At 41.6% G+C, this 14,451-nt stretch overlaps 1 protein-coding gene across 1 annotated transcript in view; it reads left to right on the top strand.

Moving 5' to 3' along the window:
- The first annotated feature begins 126 nt into the window (after positions 1-126).
- mto1 (mitochondrial tRNA translation optimization 1) overlaps positions 127-14,451 on the top strand; it is a 23,532-nt gene continuing 9,207 nt past the window's right edge. The window contains exons 1-10 of the mRNA XM_022251685.2: positions 127-329; positions 4,435-4,585; positions 6,379-6,519; positions 6,785-6,880; positions 7,977-8,032; positions 9,247-9,421; positions 10,167-10,343; positions 11,351-11,463; positions 11,947-12,059; positions 12,459-12,535. Of these exons, the coding sequence (XP_022107377.2) occupies positions 4,477-4,585; positions 6,379-6,519; positions 6,785-6,880; positions 7,977-8,032; positions 9,247-9,421; positions 10,167-10,343; positions 11,351-11,463; positions 11,947-12,059; positions 12,459-12,535 (1,057 nt within the window). The 5' untranslated portion in view covers positions 127-329; positions 4,435-4,476. The remainder of the gene's footprint in view (positions 330-4,434; positions 4,586-6,378; positions 6,520-6,784; positions 6,881-7,976; positions 8,033-9,246; positions 9,422-10,166; positions 10,344-11,350; positions 11,464-11,946; positions 12,060-12,458; positions 12,536-14,451) is intronic.

Genomic DNA, 14,451 nt, shown 5'->3' with positions numbered 1-14,451 from the left:
CCTAGACGTCACATCTGTAATTTGGATTGGTCACTAAGGGGACATCAGACTACTCGCTGAAAATTCACGTGTGTATGCTCTCTCTGCTGGACGTCACGTCTTGTTAGAGAATGTTAAGCGTTGACAAGAACCCGACTAATGTCAGAGCCAGCTGCTTGCTGACTTACTGGTCGACGGTTTTCCTTCATATTGAGTATCATTTGCGCAGAAAGTTGCAAATTGATGCCATTGTGTATTGTACTGTACCATTGTGTATTGGAACCAGTCATTTTAGTATTCAAGCATCAACAGGTGCGGTTGGTGTAACCAGGGAAACACAGGCCTGTTCTGTAAGTCTGTACTCCTTCCTCCATGTCTGTACTAAGTAAAGGGCCTTCATGATTTTCAAGGCCATGGCCTTCCGTGCCTGTAGCTGTTCTCTGTATAGCGTAGTCTAACGTTAGTCGTGGTCCGTCAGGTACCGCTGTCCAGAACTGGTTTACACAAACTTTCCAGATAGCTATGTACATGATGTACGAACTTGCATAAACGCATTTTGGCTGTTTTGATTGTGCCAACTTACTCTACAATCAAAAATGCATAGTAACCGACCGCCGCTTCATGCCCTTACGCATGTGCGCAGAAGAGCTGTGGGCGTGAAGAAGTCATAGATAAGGCTGTGTCCGAAACAGGCTTCCAAAGCTACGGCTAAGTCTGTTGTCTGCGTGTCTCCACGCATTTCCAGTGGAGTGAAGACCTAGACTTAGCTCTAGATAATATAACTGACAGAATGTGGGCTGAGCTTTGAGGCCATTTCGCGCATATGCAAATGCGTACTTCTAAACGAACCTAGGTCGTTCACAAATTGTGAGGGAACGCGTGGAGTTTCGCAAAATTTCCTGCAAAATATGTTGTCTGCGGGCATATTTAGTCATTCAACACAACATTTATGAAATTTGGGCTACAAGGCACTTGCGAACGACATTTTACTGTCTTCGCCAGGTAAAAATGTAAAAAAAAAAGTTGAAAAAATTTCACTTTGTTGGACGACTTTTTACTGGACGTAAGTCGCAACATCCAATGACGACGTCCAAGTATTTGGGCTAGCTGCATGACAGCTTGACCAATTGCAACACAGCTCCAATCTTTTCCTTCTTATTTTCCTGTCACCCCAAGATGAAAGCCACAGTGTGATATGCTTCCATTCCATAGCTCAGCTTTAGTTTTGATGGGTCAGAAACATGAAGGAAAAGAAAAGATCGGTCTTATACCGCTAGTATAAACCGCTGTTTTAAGGTTTTGGAAGGCTATAAATACCTCATGAGTGCTTTCACAGGAAAATTTAATTGAGAGAGTAGAATTTGCATCACCAATATTGCAGTAATTTATTTCAGAGGCTGGATTCGAAAAACAGATAGCGTCAGACCCCGTGTAAACAAAATTGGTCAAAAGGCACACAGAGGTGCCTTTTGGTTTCCAGAAGGGAAAGAATTCCATATACGAAGTTCACTTTTTAGGAGAAATTTTTGCTCCAGGACAGATTTAAAACGGGGCGACATTTATTTTGGGGGGATAGAGATGTGAAAGGGGGTTCAGTAACTTAGGGGGACAGGTTTAAAAAGAAGGGGCCCCACGCAATAAAACGGCAAAAAAGTGAGTCCTTTCGCAGTTCTTTTTTTCCCCTACTATATCCTCTACCGTTTCCTTTTCCTTCACTATCCCGTCCTTTTATTTCTCCACAGTTTTCCTGTCATTAGTACAAGGATTATTACAGTTAGTATACACATTTAATACATTTAATCCAAAGTGTGTCGTAAAGGGGAATCGAACCTGCAATGAAGAGAACTGTTGGGTATAGAAATACAGCAGTCTAACTGACCACGCCACACGAGCGCTTGTTGCCGGAAGAACTCGATATGTTCCCTATAAAGTTACGGTTGAATTAAGGAGAGGTCACGATGAGGTCAAGATGAATATTTAAAAAAATTAAATATTTATGAAACTGAATATGTAATTATTCACAAATATTTGTATAAATTAGAATATTTAAATATAAATAAATGTGGCTATCCGTTGTTAATATAAGTAGGTTGTGCCAAAGGAAATCAACTAGGTAAGGTACATGTCTGAGCACAATTGACTGTATGACATGAGTTATCTCCGTCGTATGTAAACCAAGAGAGAAAGAACAAGTAGAAATGCAGTCGGCCGTGCGAAAGAAGGAATTTCAGTCCAATGCTGTATAAGAACTCAGGCTAGGTGGAGTCTTGCTTCATCCATTAGCAATACATGCACTATGAGCGAGAATTGGAGTCTTACGCGCAATTGGTGAGAGAGGTGACTATCCACACCAGTGGAAGCGACCAGTTTGGGCTCTACCTGGCCGAATACATGTGGCGCTGCCGACATGCAGGAGTAGACCACTTCAATCAAATCCTTAAGGATGTTCTTCTCCTGTACAAGCCTCCCCTCACATTTTAGAGCGCAGATAGCCACACAATAATCTAAAGACAGGTTTCAGCTCCCTTTTCCCCTTCCCTCTGTATAAATATAGAAAAAAACTCCTCCAACTGACAAGCACTCTCTAAAAGAAATTTGCCCCTTTTTTCCTTCTAAACAAATTGTCCAACTTACAAACTGTCTGTAAAAGAAATTGGGCCCCTTTTTTTCCTTCTAAATAAATTGTCCAACTTAAAAATTGTCGCAAACCACGCACTATTTTCCCCCAAGTAAAAATTGTACATGTACAAGTACAGTAGGGCACATTGCGCAGCATTTCGTGAACTGTGTAGATCCATCCAGACAGATGACGGCCCTCTGCACTCCTCGTGTTGCGGATTCATGCATAAAATTACCTCAGTGCTTGTGGCAGCCCAACCCCTGTTACATAATGGTTCTTTCCGGATATGATTCGGTTCATGCGCACACGTCGTGCGCATTCGCCATGTTCTTCAGAGGCAAAGATGGCCGCCTGTCGATGTAAACCTGGTCCATGTGTAGCTCCAAAAGTGTGCCCAAAACTCCACATTTCTGTCCTATGATGTTCAGCTTTTCAATGCCTATTGGAATCGTCTTCATTCAGCGATCAAAGTAAGGATACTTTTGTAGTAATTACGCGATATTACAGTGAACTTCGCATATGGAATTCTTCCCTCCAGAAGAAATTTGGAAAATCCAGTTCTTACACAGTAACAGAATATGGCTTAAGCATGGGGAGTTACTTATCACTTTGCCTTATTTGTAAAGTTAATAAAACTGGAGTTAAACTGGCACATGCAAGTGCATTTTTTCACGTTTGAATTTTTGAATGCTACTTAATAGAAAAAAGTTCTAGGTTCTATTTGAAAAGCTAGTGAAAAATACAGAGTTTTACATATTAGTTTTCTTTTATTCAAGTGTAACATCTTTGTAAACATGACATCTGCATTTTTGACTTTCTCAATTTCATGAACGTAACATTTTCTCAGCAATGTAAATGCACATGTACCTTTACAAAAGAGTATTACTGCACAGTTGAAACACCTCCATGATTCCAATATAACAATTCGGTACATGTACATGTACCTACATGTAGCAGCTGAGCAAGGTGGTGGAATCCCTAACATGGTGCACTTCAGCATTCCCTAGTGCAGTGTTGCCTACCCTCTTTGTTGAAAAAACTTATGTCGTGAAATTTAGTCTGAAATTCAAAAATGGTGATGTCCGGAAATTAAACACAAATTCAGCTGAGTGTTCCCTATTTCAACAAATCTCAGAAAGTCCCACATTAACATTTAAGAATTTCTTAAACGTTGATAAAATGTGATAAATCATTATTATATGTATGTTACCTCCACCCTCCCAAATACATGTTTGTGAGAAAATTGTTTTCTTATGTGTATGGGTGCATTTTAATAGAGTTCATCGGGCATTTTGAAATAAAATGGGAAAATTAGGTCAAAACAGGATTCCATTGGAACTTTGTAGTGTTTAAAGAGAGCTCAATGAAATTGGTCTTATTATGAAATTTAGGGTAAAGGTGTTGCTGTAACAAGGCACTAGTGGTGAAAAAATTAAGATACGCCACGTTAGGGGCCACACCACGTTAGGGTGCTCCCACAGTACTAGGGACTAGGTCAAAGGAAATGTATTGTCCTTTGACAATTTCAGTCATTGACCAAAGAAATCCATACATTGGGCATAAGTAATTTTTCCTTGAACTGACGTATTAGCCATTAGAAAGCGATAGTATGTCCTTAAATGTCTCATTGAGAAGGGAAAATATTGAAGTAATTTCTTAAAAACTCATTGCTTTTCCAGACCAGTTTCATGCGGTTTCTTCGCAGGATGTCCAGTTCTGGAAATCCTTCTGATTTTAGGGAGGGGGGAAGGGGTACAGAAGCACTTGTAGAGACAAAAACATTTAGTAAGGCCTGAATAATTATAGAATAATGATAACAATATTCTTACAAACAGCACTGAATCAACCCCCGATTGACTGCATGGTTTAAATGAAGAATGATGTCGTGCCACACAGCAAGACTTCGATGCAGGCTGTCATTTCTGAAGACGCAAAAGCTCTTGGAGCATCTGCAACAGTGGCATCGCTCCATCACGAAGGGCTCAGGTAGGGAGAGACTAAATCTTGTCTCAAGGGTTTACTGCTCACCTAGGAATCAGGGTCACTGTTTGTGTGACAATTGTACAATATACACTGTACCATCTCCAAGAGTAGCCAAGGAGGATTGTCATCCATGTAGAAATAAATACACATACTTTCTAGATCAGCAAAGAAGTGTGAACATGTGAGCTGTTGAGAAGTCCAGCTATTTCGTCTTGTCGAGGATGAAGCAACACAATTGAGATAAAATGATGAGGAGAATGGTGAACCACTGCAGACCCAATAGGTGACTGAATGGTGCGCGATAACCAAAAGAACTGTCATTAACCCCTTTGCGCTGGTAATTCTTTTGACCGTGACTGCTGGGCTGAGGTATGCCCTGAATGGAGGGCTTTGTCCAGCAGTAGGCCCCATTGAACCAGCAGCTGCATGGTGAATAGACTGTATGTGTGGTATGCACTAATCCTCACACAAAGCCGCGGCTGTCAATGGTTCCTGGTGCGAAGGGGTTAACAATTGTTGTCGCTTGAATTTGGTCTTGCATGCCACTTCTCTCAGGGATGCACTCCTGGCTTTGAGGAGTCAAAGAAGAAAGCCTTCCTCGACCTGGACGTCCCAACCTGATATTGCTACTGGAATTAGTGGTGCAGTCATTTAACTACATGTAGTTGCTGCCAGGGTTTCTGGAACCAGACTCCTTAGGTTTATACACAGAGCTGGGCTGTCTGAAATTGGACAAAGAACTGGGCCTTGTAACAAAAGACCGTACTCAGAACAAAAGACCAAGCTGCTGGGAATTGCCAACATTTTTTCAGTTGTCAATAGCAGAGGAAATCTGTCATTGTTTTGAATTATTATACCACTGTTTGTGGCATTTAGTGCAAGCGGATTACCACCAAAGACAAAAGCACTGCAGGAATGAGCGAGACAATACAACTGTATGCTAATCTGGTCCACATTTGAAAAGACGTCATTTGCGCACTGGGCCAGTTTCGGGGACTAAAGAAAATTACGTAACGCCGCACAATCTGGGCTTTCTTTACAAGGCAGCAGGCCTTGCTGAAATACAGGGGCGTCAACAGATGTTGCCTGTCAGATTAGTGTAGCCATCAGACAATCATTCGTGTGGGTGTAAATGTCCATTAAATGAAGTCATGAATTTCTGAAGAATTTTGAAAACGGAAAATCTTGAAAATCTCCCAGGTATATGCCATGCAACTTCAAATTAAACCGGCAGCATATGGTTAACGGTCAGACAACCATTTATTGTTATTGTTGTTTTTTCCGTGTAACTATTACATAAGAATCCATCAAAAGGGTGATCAGGACAAGAGGGTCTGAAAAAGAATTGGCACAATACCACCTGGCCTCATGGTTTCCTGGACATCGATAACCATTGCAGTAGGCAAGCATTTGGTATAATACCAGTCATGAACTAGACAGTGAGGCTTAGCTTCACTTAAAAACATGAATTTTTTTTAACACATGGCATTATTGTCACTAAAGTGCGTGTATGGTTGTCCTTATCACTTCAATCTAGCACTGGGATCAGGTTTTGTGTTGTTCTTGCCCTTTTTGTTTTCTCATATGTTTTGAAGGTTTGCCTGCTACCCGAATACTGTGTATGGCATAATCAGTAGTGCATTACACATGCTGGTTTCGGCATACCCTGTGTATTTATACTGTTGTCATTGATTGAGTCCATACGTGTACATCCTTAAATAGTATAGTTCTGTTGAGTGCAGCCCAGTTGTAACAAGTCTTTTTTTCACTGATCAGTGAGATGTTTTATATTTCAGACGGAGCCAGCGGCAGTCTCAGCCAGTGTCATTATGATGTGGTGGTGGTCGGGGGTGGTCATGCAGGATGCGAGGCCGCAGCAGCCGCTGCCAGGACTGGTGCCCAGACTCTGCTGCTCACTCACAAGATAGAAACCATTGGTAAATTGTGGGAGGTTATGAGGATGCTCCGTCTACTCCAACAATTCTCAATCCTTTACCAGTCTCAGGGTTGACCACATGAGCTGCAGCTCTCGTTCCTACCCTAGTGCATATACAGTGTGTTGGATTACTTTCCTTATTGTTATAAATAATGTTAGCTCATCACCGGCTGGATGATAAATGTGTGACTACTATGCATTTCAAGAGGCGCACCACCTTGCTTGTCATATTCTGCCATTATCAGCTGAGTTTTTGGTGGTTTCAGGCGAGATGTCCTGCAATCCCTCTTTTGGGGGCATCGGCAAAGGTCACCTGATGAGGGAGGTAGACGCACTGGATGGACTTTGTGCCAGGATAGCAGGTACAGGTTGTCATTGATCTGTCATTGGTCTGTCATTTGTCACATATGCCAGACAAGTCTGGTCGGTCAGGTTGTCAGTGGTCTGTCATTTGTCACATTCGCACGACAAGTGTAATCAGTCAGGTTGTCATTGATCTGTCATTTGTCACATGCGTGAGACAAATCTGGTCAGTCATTTGTTTCAGATCATGCTCACGTCTTGGAACAAACACACTGATAATCAACTTCGAACGATATGCAGATATTTTCAGTAACTATTCAGCTTCATATATCACTTTGCATAAACACAGGGAAAAACTGAGCCTGCCCATTTGAAATCAATAGAGGGTTCGATAATTCAGAACATCCTGGCCTGAGTCACTCGTTGACATGCATGCTGTAGATGCTGCCTTGGTTCTGTAGATGTGGTCAGCTGCCAGTGTGGTCAGCTGACACCCATCAACCAATCAAAAATCTTTTTTTCAGATTTCTGCTCAGAATGATGTCACAGTTGCTGTAAGTCAGCTCATAGTGGCAAATGGTCACGTGTATCAAATGTTGTTTCAGCATTGCTATGAGCTCCATTGAAATAACACATGACACTGACCTACATCTTCTTGTGTGTCTGGAGTTTGCAGGTTGAAGAGTGGGCAGTGTCTTTGAAAGTCAAAATCTTGGCAAAACCAAGAAGTTGGAGGGGCATTTCCATGAAAATTTGTCATCCTGATAACTGATAATGTGGGGCACTATTATGAAGACAGTTATTTGGGAAAGCTACGGACATTAACAGATAGCAAGGACCTATCTTTATAGTATTTTTGGGATTACTTTTTCATTTGCCTACTTCAGTGATTTCTATGCCACAAGGGAGGTTGCATAGGTGTTAGTCTGTTACCATGGCAACACATAGCCTTATGTGAGCCTTTCGAAGTCCAAATTTCAGCAGAAGTCTCCAAGACAGAGGGACACTTCCAACAAAGAGACAGCACTAGAGTTTAGATCCTAACTTATACCACCACATGATTTAAAAGAATACATGTACATTGTGAAAAGCCCCTCCAGTCTGTCGGCCTGTTACCCATGGAATCATCCGGTAAATGTATTTATGTTGTTACAGATAAGTCAGGGATTCAGTTCAAAGTGCTCAACAGGAGAAAGGGACCGGCCGTATGGGTAAGCATTTGGTAGTGCTATGCTTTTTTAATGCATACATCTTTATTGTGTGTTCTTGATTTCCTTCCTAAACCCTCAGTGATTACAGACAGACAGGCTGTGTTGACCCTCAAACATCCTTGGTACTGTGCGTTTGTCACTGGTCTATGCATGTTTGGGTATGTTGTGTTCCTCGTGTGCATCTACCAGTCAGTGTTGTGGTTAAGTCCATCATAAGTCCTTACACAAAACGAGTGAGGGTGAACAATAGCACAGTTTCATTTGAATAGACTTCTATCATGCGGCAGCCACCTTGCATTTCTACCATTCAAAGCAGCATAAACAAACTGAGGCTCCATGGCGAAATAGTCTGTTCCCTTTTATGTGAAGTTGTGTTACCATTGCCAATGAGTGTACAGGAAACTAGACAAACATGGTAGCTTTATGATAAAGGTCTATAGCTTGTTATGTTGCTTAAAAATGAAGACTAATAATGGGCTTGCGGGGACTTCTGACGAACTCGACTGCAACACTGTCATCAGGCCTCGCTTGCTGTAATTAGTGGTTCTGTCCTCGCCTTCCACCTCTGTGGTCCGGGTTCGATTCCTTGCTCAGTCCACATGTGGATTTGGTTTCGGTCCCTACCTGATTCCCCTGGAATATTCATCTGAGGTTTCCTCCCACTTCTAAAACAGTACGTTTCTTCATTGTTTTGTTAATTATTATTTCATCATGTGATTGGCACAGAATTCACTGTTGGATGCACAGAAATAAATCAAAAACTAAAAAGTATGTCTACCAAATGGCAGAGTGTTGCTAGGTAACAGACAGCCCCTCTTGTTCTAACACTGGCATCCTGTGTGATGTTCAAACGAGTGTTGGTAGAAAGAGTTTTTTAATCCCTGATAATGTATTTTTCCTGCCTTGCCTGAAATGTGTTGTCTCATCACTGGCTAAATTGATGCCAGTCAACACACTGAGGGTATGTTTAACTGATTGCCGCTTTTCATGTAGTGACAAAAAGACAGTCACAAGATTTGGTTGTGAATGCGCAGACAGGGTACATGTACATGTACAGCGATTTACAGCCGTGAGTGGTCTCTATGTATTGAGTCGCACTATGTCAACTATTAGCATGAGGCAGTGATGGCTTAGCGGTACTGTATTAAATCATTTATCATGTTACATTTTGGGGTTCAAAATAGCTGGTATTGACCCCCCTTTTTTTAATGTAGGGTTTGAGGGCCCAAGTTGACAGGGACTTGTACAGGAAACACATGCAAGAGGAGATACTGAACACCCCTAATCTCACAGTGAAAGCCTCCCCAGTGGAAGATCTGATCATAGGAGATGTGCAAGCCGAGAGGGAGGATACCATTGCACAGAAGGGGTGCTACGGAGTCATTCTCAGTGAGTGCTTACTTTGTTGTCTTGTTATAGTAAACTGCAACAATATCATTGAAATTCAAATGCATATTTAAAATTCCCTTGTGAGTAGAAAATAAGAAGATGTGGAGAGTTTCTTGGTTGAGTTACATTTTCTGGAAATTTTGTTTTGTTTTCAGTCAGTCACCAATAATGTAGATGGATACTGTTTTAATTTACCAAGTTCACTGTGTTGCTTAAATCAACTCCAAGAAACAAGGCTGTGTTGATTGTGTACTTAAAACTTGGGTAAAAGACTGTCAAGCTATTTTTGTGCCCTTTTACAAATGTTTGACATGTTCCTGCTCATCTTTCACCCAAAATGATCAGAATTATGTCCTCCAGAGCTCCAGAAAGACACAAGCAACTTGAGTGTAAATGTCATGCAGAAACAGCTTTAAATAAATCCTTCTACATGTTTGTAGTACTTGAGTGTAATTGGACGAGTAGACTGTTGAGTTTTCTATGTGGAGGTTATCACTGACAGACCATGGGAAGATGCTTGATATCCTTGAAGATAAAAAGAAGACCTCTTTATGGCAAGTTACGATTGTAGGCACACGGTGAATTGTGAACGACTCATGTTATTTCACTGAAACAAAGTTTAAGGAGTTGAAGATGTGAGCACCCAAAACAAAGATATTAGTAATACTGTTATTTAATATTAAATATTAACGTTAGACTTGTATGGCTTTATCCATGCTTTGTGATTTTGCCTGGAATGAAACAGAGGATGGAAGCCGCGTGAGCAGTAAAGCAGTGGTCCTGACCACGGGTACCTTCCTGCGAGGCGTGATTCAGATCGGATTAGATGAACGGCCGGCTGGACGCCTGAACGACGAACCGACCATTGGCTTGGCAAAGACACTGGAGTCGGCAGGCTTCACGCTAGGAAGGCTGAAGACAGGTAGAGGGAGCTGACTTAGGATTTGTGAGCTTTCTACCTGAATAAGAGAGCCACAATATCCTGCTGGGCCGACACACCACATGTGCACACCTTTGACTTGGTACACGTACAAGCAGGTTGGCAACTCTCGCATGTCCACCAACTGTGTGTCCTGAACCACTCCAACAGCTCAAAACTTGTGAACACCAATGGGTTTTATTCACGAGGTGACTGGTCTTGATCATGCTCCAGGATCCACTTTATTTATGGAACACATTGAAATGGGAAGGAGCCCGACTATTTTGATATATTTACGGGTAAAGTCTCACTTTGACATGTACTTTTTATTTAGGCAATGAGGGTGACGAGAATTTTTTTAATCATAATTTGGAACTGCCTGTCAGAGCAAAAGGATGGTAATCTATAATTCGCCTCTATTGCGTTTTCGCACACATTCTGTGTTCACAAAAGTTTTTGGAGGGATCACCTCACTTCCGATTCCAAATGAGCTGCTTTTGAAATAAGACCATTGACTGTAGCACTCCATGTAATGCCATGAAGCAAAATGAGTTGCCCCCAAACCGCTTCAATAAACGAATGGTACACTGTTTCAGTCAGTGCTAAAAGAATCCTCAACATTTTTCACCCACATTAAGCTCGTTTTTATCATGATGTGTGGCGATCAAAGTGATTGATGCATCGAAATGAAGGGCTCAGTTCTCTCTTTCTAATGCAAAGGAAGGCAAAACGGCTGAAACAAATGGCCTTAATACTCATGTTGTGGGATCTGGTGACAAGTCATATTGACAAGAAAGACTCACTTTACAATCTTAGGCCAGTTGAATTAACGCCTTCCAATCATCAGCAACAAAATAGAAATGAGCCCTCTTCGAGCATTGAAGCAAGTTGAAGCCATCCTACTTCCAGCCCATGTTACACGGAGGCGTTGTAAAAAGAGCTGGGTTTTTTGATAGGTATATTTTCCAACTTGATTGAAGTTCTAACTAATTGATTTCTTCATTTTGCAGGTACACCACCTAGGTTGGACGGACGGACGATTGACTACAGCCAACTCGAGAGGCACCATGGTGACGCCACGCCCATTCCCTTCTCCTTCATGAATGACAGGGTGACAATAAAGGTGCTTGACAGTGTGGCTTGATTTTAGGTTTCAGCTTTCACCATTCCTGAGCACAACTTCCACCTCCATGTTACCATTTGTAAATATATACCTTTACCCAATGAGGTGAAAGAGTTGCAAACACATTTGCATCACATATCTCGTGTGGACTTCTTTTGTTTTCCTGTAGTTAAGAAAAATGAGAGAAAGTACCCATTTTTGTCTAACCCTTCAAACACTCTTTAAAGCTTTGTTTTTTTGTTGTCAATTTCCTTCATTTTTCTATCAGTAAACCCTAACCTCAAAATGCCTCTAAACCGGGTTTTCAAGAAGGGGGGGCGGCTAACCTTGTGTGGACCTGGCTTAGTCCACATTAGGCTCAAACAACCTGCAATGTGTGGACTGCACATCCACAATTGCTATGTAAAACAAAGCTCACCAAATTCAACACACATGGGTAACTTTCTGCTTTAGAGCTGTTTCATACTTTCTGTTCAATTCTAGCCTGAAGATCAGGTGATATGTCACCTGACCCACACCACACCCGGCATTGGTCCCATCATTGTGGAGAATAAACATCTAAACGTGCACATCAAAGAGACAGTCAGTGGGCCAAGGTTAGTTGTGATGTCAACGGTTTTTAGTTTTATAAAGACAGGAATAATTAAAGCCTGGTACATCTGCTCTTCAACCATCAGAATTTGTTATAAAGTATCTTGCAAATCACTATGACTTCTGTATTTGTCATTTGCAGAGCAAAATTTGTATCTGTTGGGGGGAGGCATGTCACATTTATGGATAGTGTCAAAAGACCTAAATGGTTGTGTGAGGAAATTGAATAAAACTTTGTCTGGTCCCTAGATACATCACTAAAGAGATTGTACAATTCACAGTTCCATTTGATGTCACATGATACCTTAAAATAATGTCAGGATTCCTGCATTGCAATCATCACCACCATCATGCTACCGTGGATGTAGACTGTTTAGAAAAATCCATTTTTTTTATTTCCAAAGATACTGCCCATCTATCGAGTCCAAGATATTCAGGTTTGGCCCCGACAGGCTGCACCAGATTTGGTTGGAACCCGAAGGTAATTATTTGAACTTTTTAGGCATTTTTTGATCACTTGGCTTCTCATCCTTTTGCCTAATGGAAGGATTGACATTTGTGACTGGATCCTGCAAACTGAGGCTTAACCACTTCATGCCGGGTGGAGTTAGTGGCATGCATCACCCGCTGCTTGGCGCTTGTTCACTTTCTTTTCCCATTTTCAAAATTCTTCAAAAATTCATGTCTTCATTTACTGGACCTGTACACCCAAACAAAGGACTGTCTTGTGGTGAGTCTTACCTGACAGGCAACCTTCATCTGTGTGTGAGTATTGCAGCCACGCCTGCAGCCCAGTAAAGAGCTCCCATTGTGCGGTATTGTATCGCTCAGTGCTGGAGTGCTTTTGTCCCCGCTGATCATCAGTGGGTGCTGGCAGCGGCAAACAATGGTTCTGTTTCAAAACAATAACAGATTACCTCCGCTAAAATGGCCAGCACTCTTCAGACAGCATACGAACCTTGACTGACAAGTCCCAGCAGCTGGGAAAAAGAAACTTTTTCTAAAAATTCCGAGCAATTTACTTTATTTTTTTTATAAAGAAAGTTCCGATTTATACGGCCAAGGTCTCTGGTACCGGGCTCCCCGGAAGGAAGTGGTTAAGACCATGTTTTCATTAATTCTGTTTTAGTTTGGTATCCTGATGGAAATAGACATTATGTGGGTGGAAAATGTGGAGGTTTCCTTAATGCTGATTAACATTGTTCAAGACCAGTGTTGTATTTACAAGTCCCTGTAAGCCCCTCACGAGTCAGTCAGCCTTAAGCCAACTCACAAGCTATTCAAATGAGCTGTGACAAAAGCATTCTTTTGTCATTTTTCACCCTGTTACTTATGACTGGCTTTGTGAAGGGACTTGTGACTGGACTTGCGAAGGGACTTGCAAAAGGACTTGTGATGTGACTCGAATACTGTTCAAGACAGACCACATTTGTATGGGTGGCCAAAGTTTGCAGAAAAATCACCCCTAGGCTTGTTTTCAAGTTTACCTCAAATTCGTTCAAAATGTACAGTTGTTTTATTAATTTTAACGAGGGTTGTGTTTTCATTTATTGCTTAGTAGTACAGTGGAATGCTGCTATAACGAACACGACAGGGTCCACGCTAAATTTTCGGTACAGTGGTCATTCGGTATAGCAAATTTAACTGGCGAATGTTTCATTGCCATGTTGAATAGCACCCTCTCTTGTCCAACTGAAGCGCACCCTCTAGTGATACTATAGTGTGAGTTCGCTGTTTTCGTGATATTTTGCCGTTGCATTCAAGGTAAAGGTTTCTAGAAATGTATCTGGTAATTATTTTTGTTTTTTATTTAATCTTGAGTCACAAAATTGATATCAAGTTTATCCTGAAAGTGGTGAAGCTACCACTCAGGATCAATCTCTGATGCGTGCTGTGGCAAATCTCGGTTGATTTGTGTATCAGCGGTACCCTCTTTAGACTATTGTTGGTGCAATGCCACCGTGTGGGTACGTGTGGTTTTCTTCCGCACCCGATCATGCAGAGTTGTAAAACCAGTGTCCATTCAATACCGTTGACAACTAGTGGCTTTCCCTTTTAATCCTTGGGGAAATAATGGCCACTTGTCACTTTCGAGCATAAAAAACACCGTCAGCTTGATCATGTTGACGTTCGGGAATTACAAACAGCAACTGAATAGTGTGCGGTAGGTTCTGTGCACAAATTATTGGGAGCCAAGGACGATGTTCGGTACAGCCACATGTTCGGTATCGCGGCGTTCCACTGTACTTTCATTATTGTTTTGTGTTTTAATGCTGTGGATTTTCTCACATTTTGTGAATTACTCTTTACCAGTTGTGTTGATGGCCAGCCATTGTTTTTTAAGCCGTTTGTCGGAAAGACACAACAGTGATGTAAAGAGATTAACATTGTTCAAGA

The sequence above is a fragment of the Acanthaster planci genome, linkage group LG09 (assembly GCF_054643075.1).
Source record: "Acanthaster planci isolate LZ-2023a linkage group LG09, COTS_SCS, whole genome shotgun sequence".
In the NCBI taxonomy this organism is placed as follows: Eukaryota; Metazoa; Echinodermata; class Asteroidea; order Valvatida; family Acanthasteridae; genus Acanthaster; species Acanthaster planci.
This window is presented reverse-complemented; position numbering and strand designations above follow the sequence as displayed.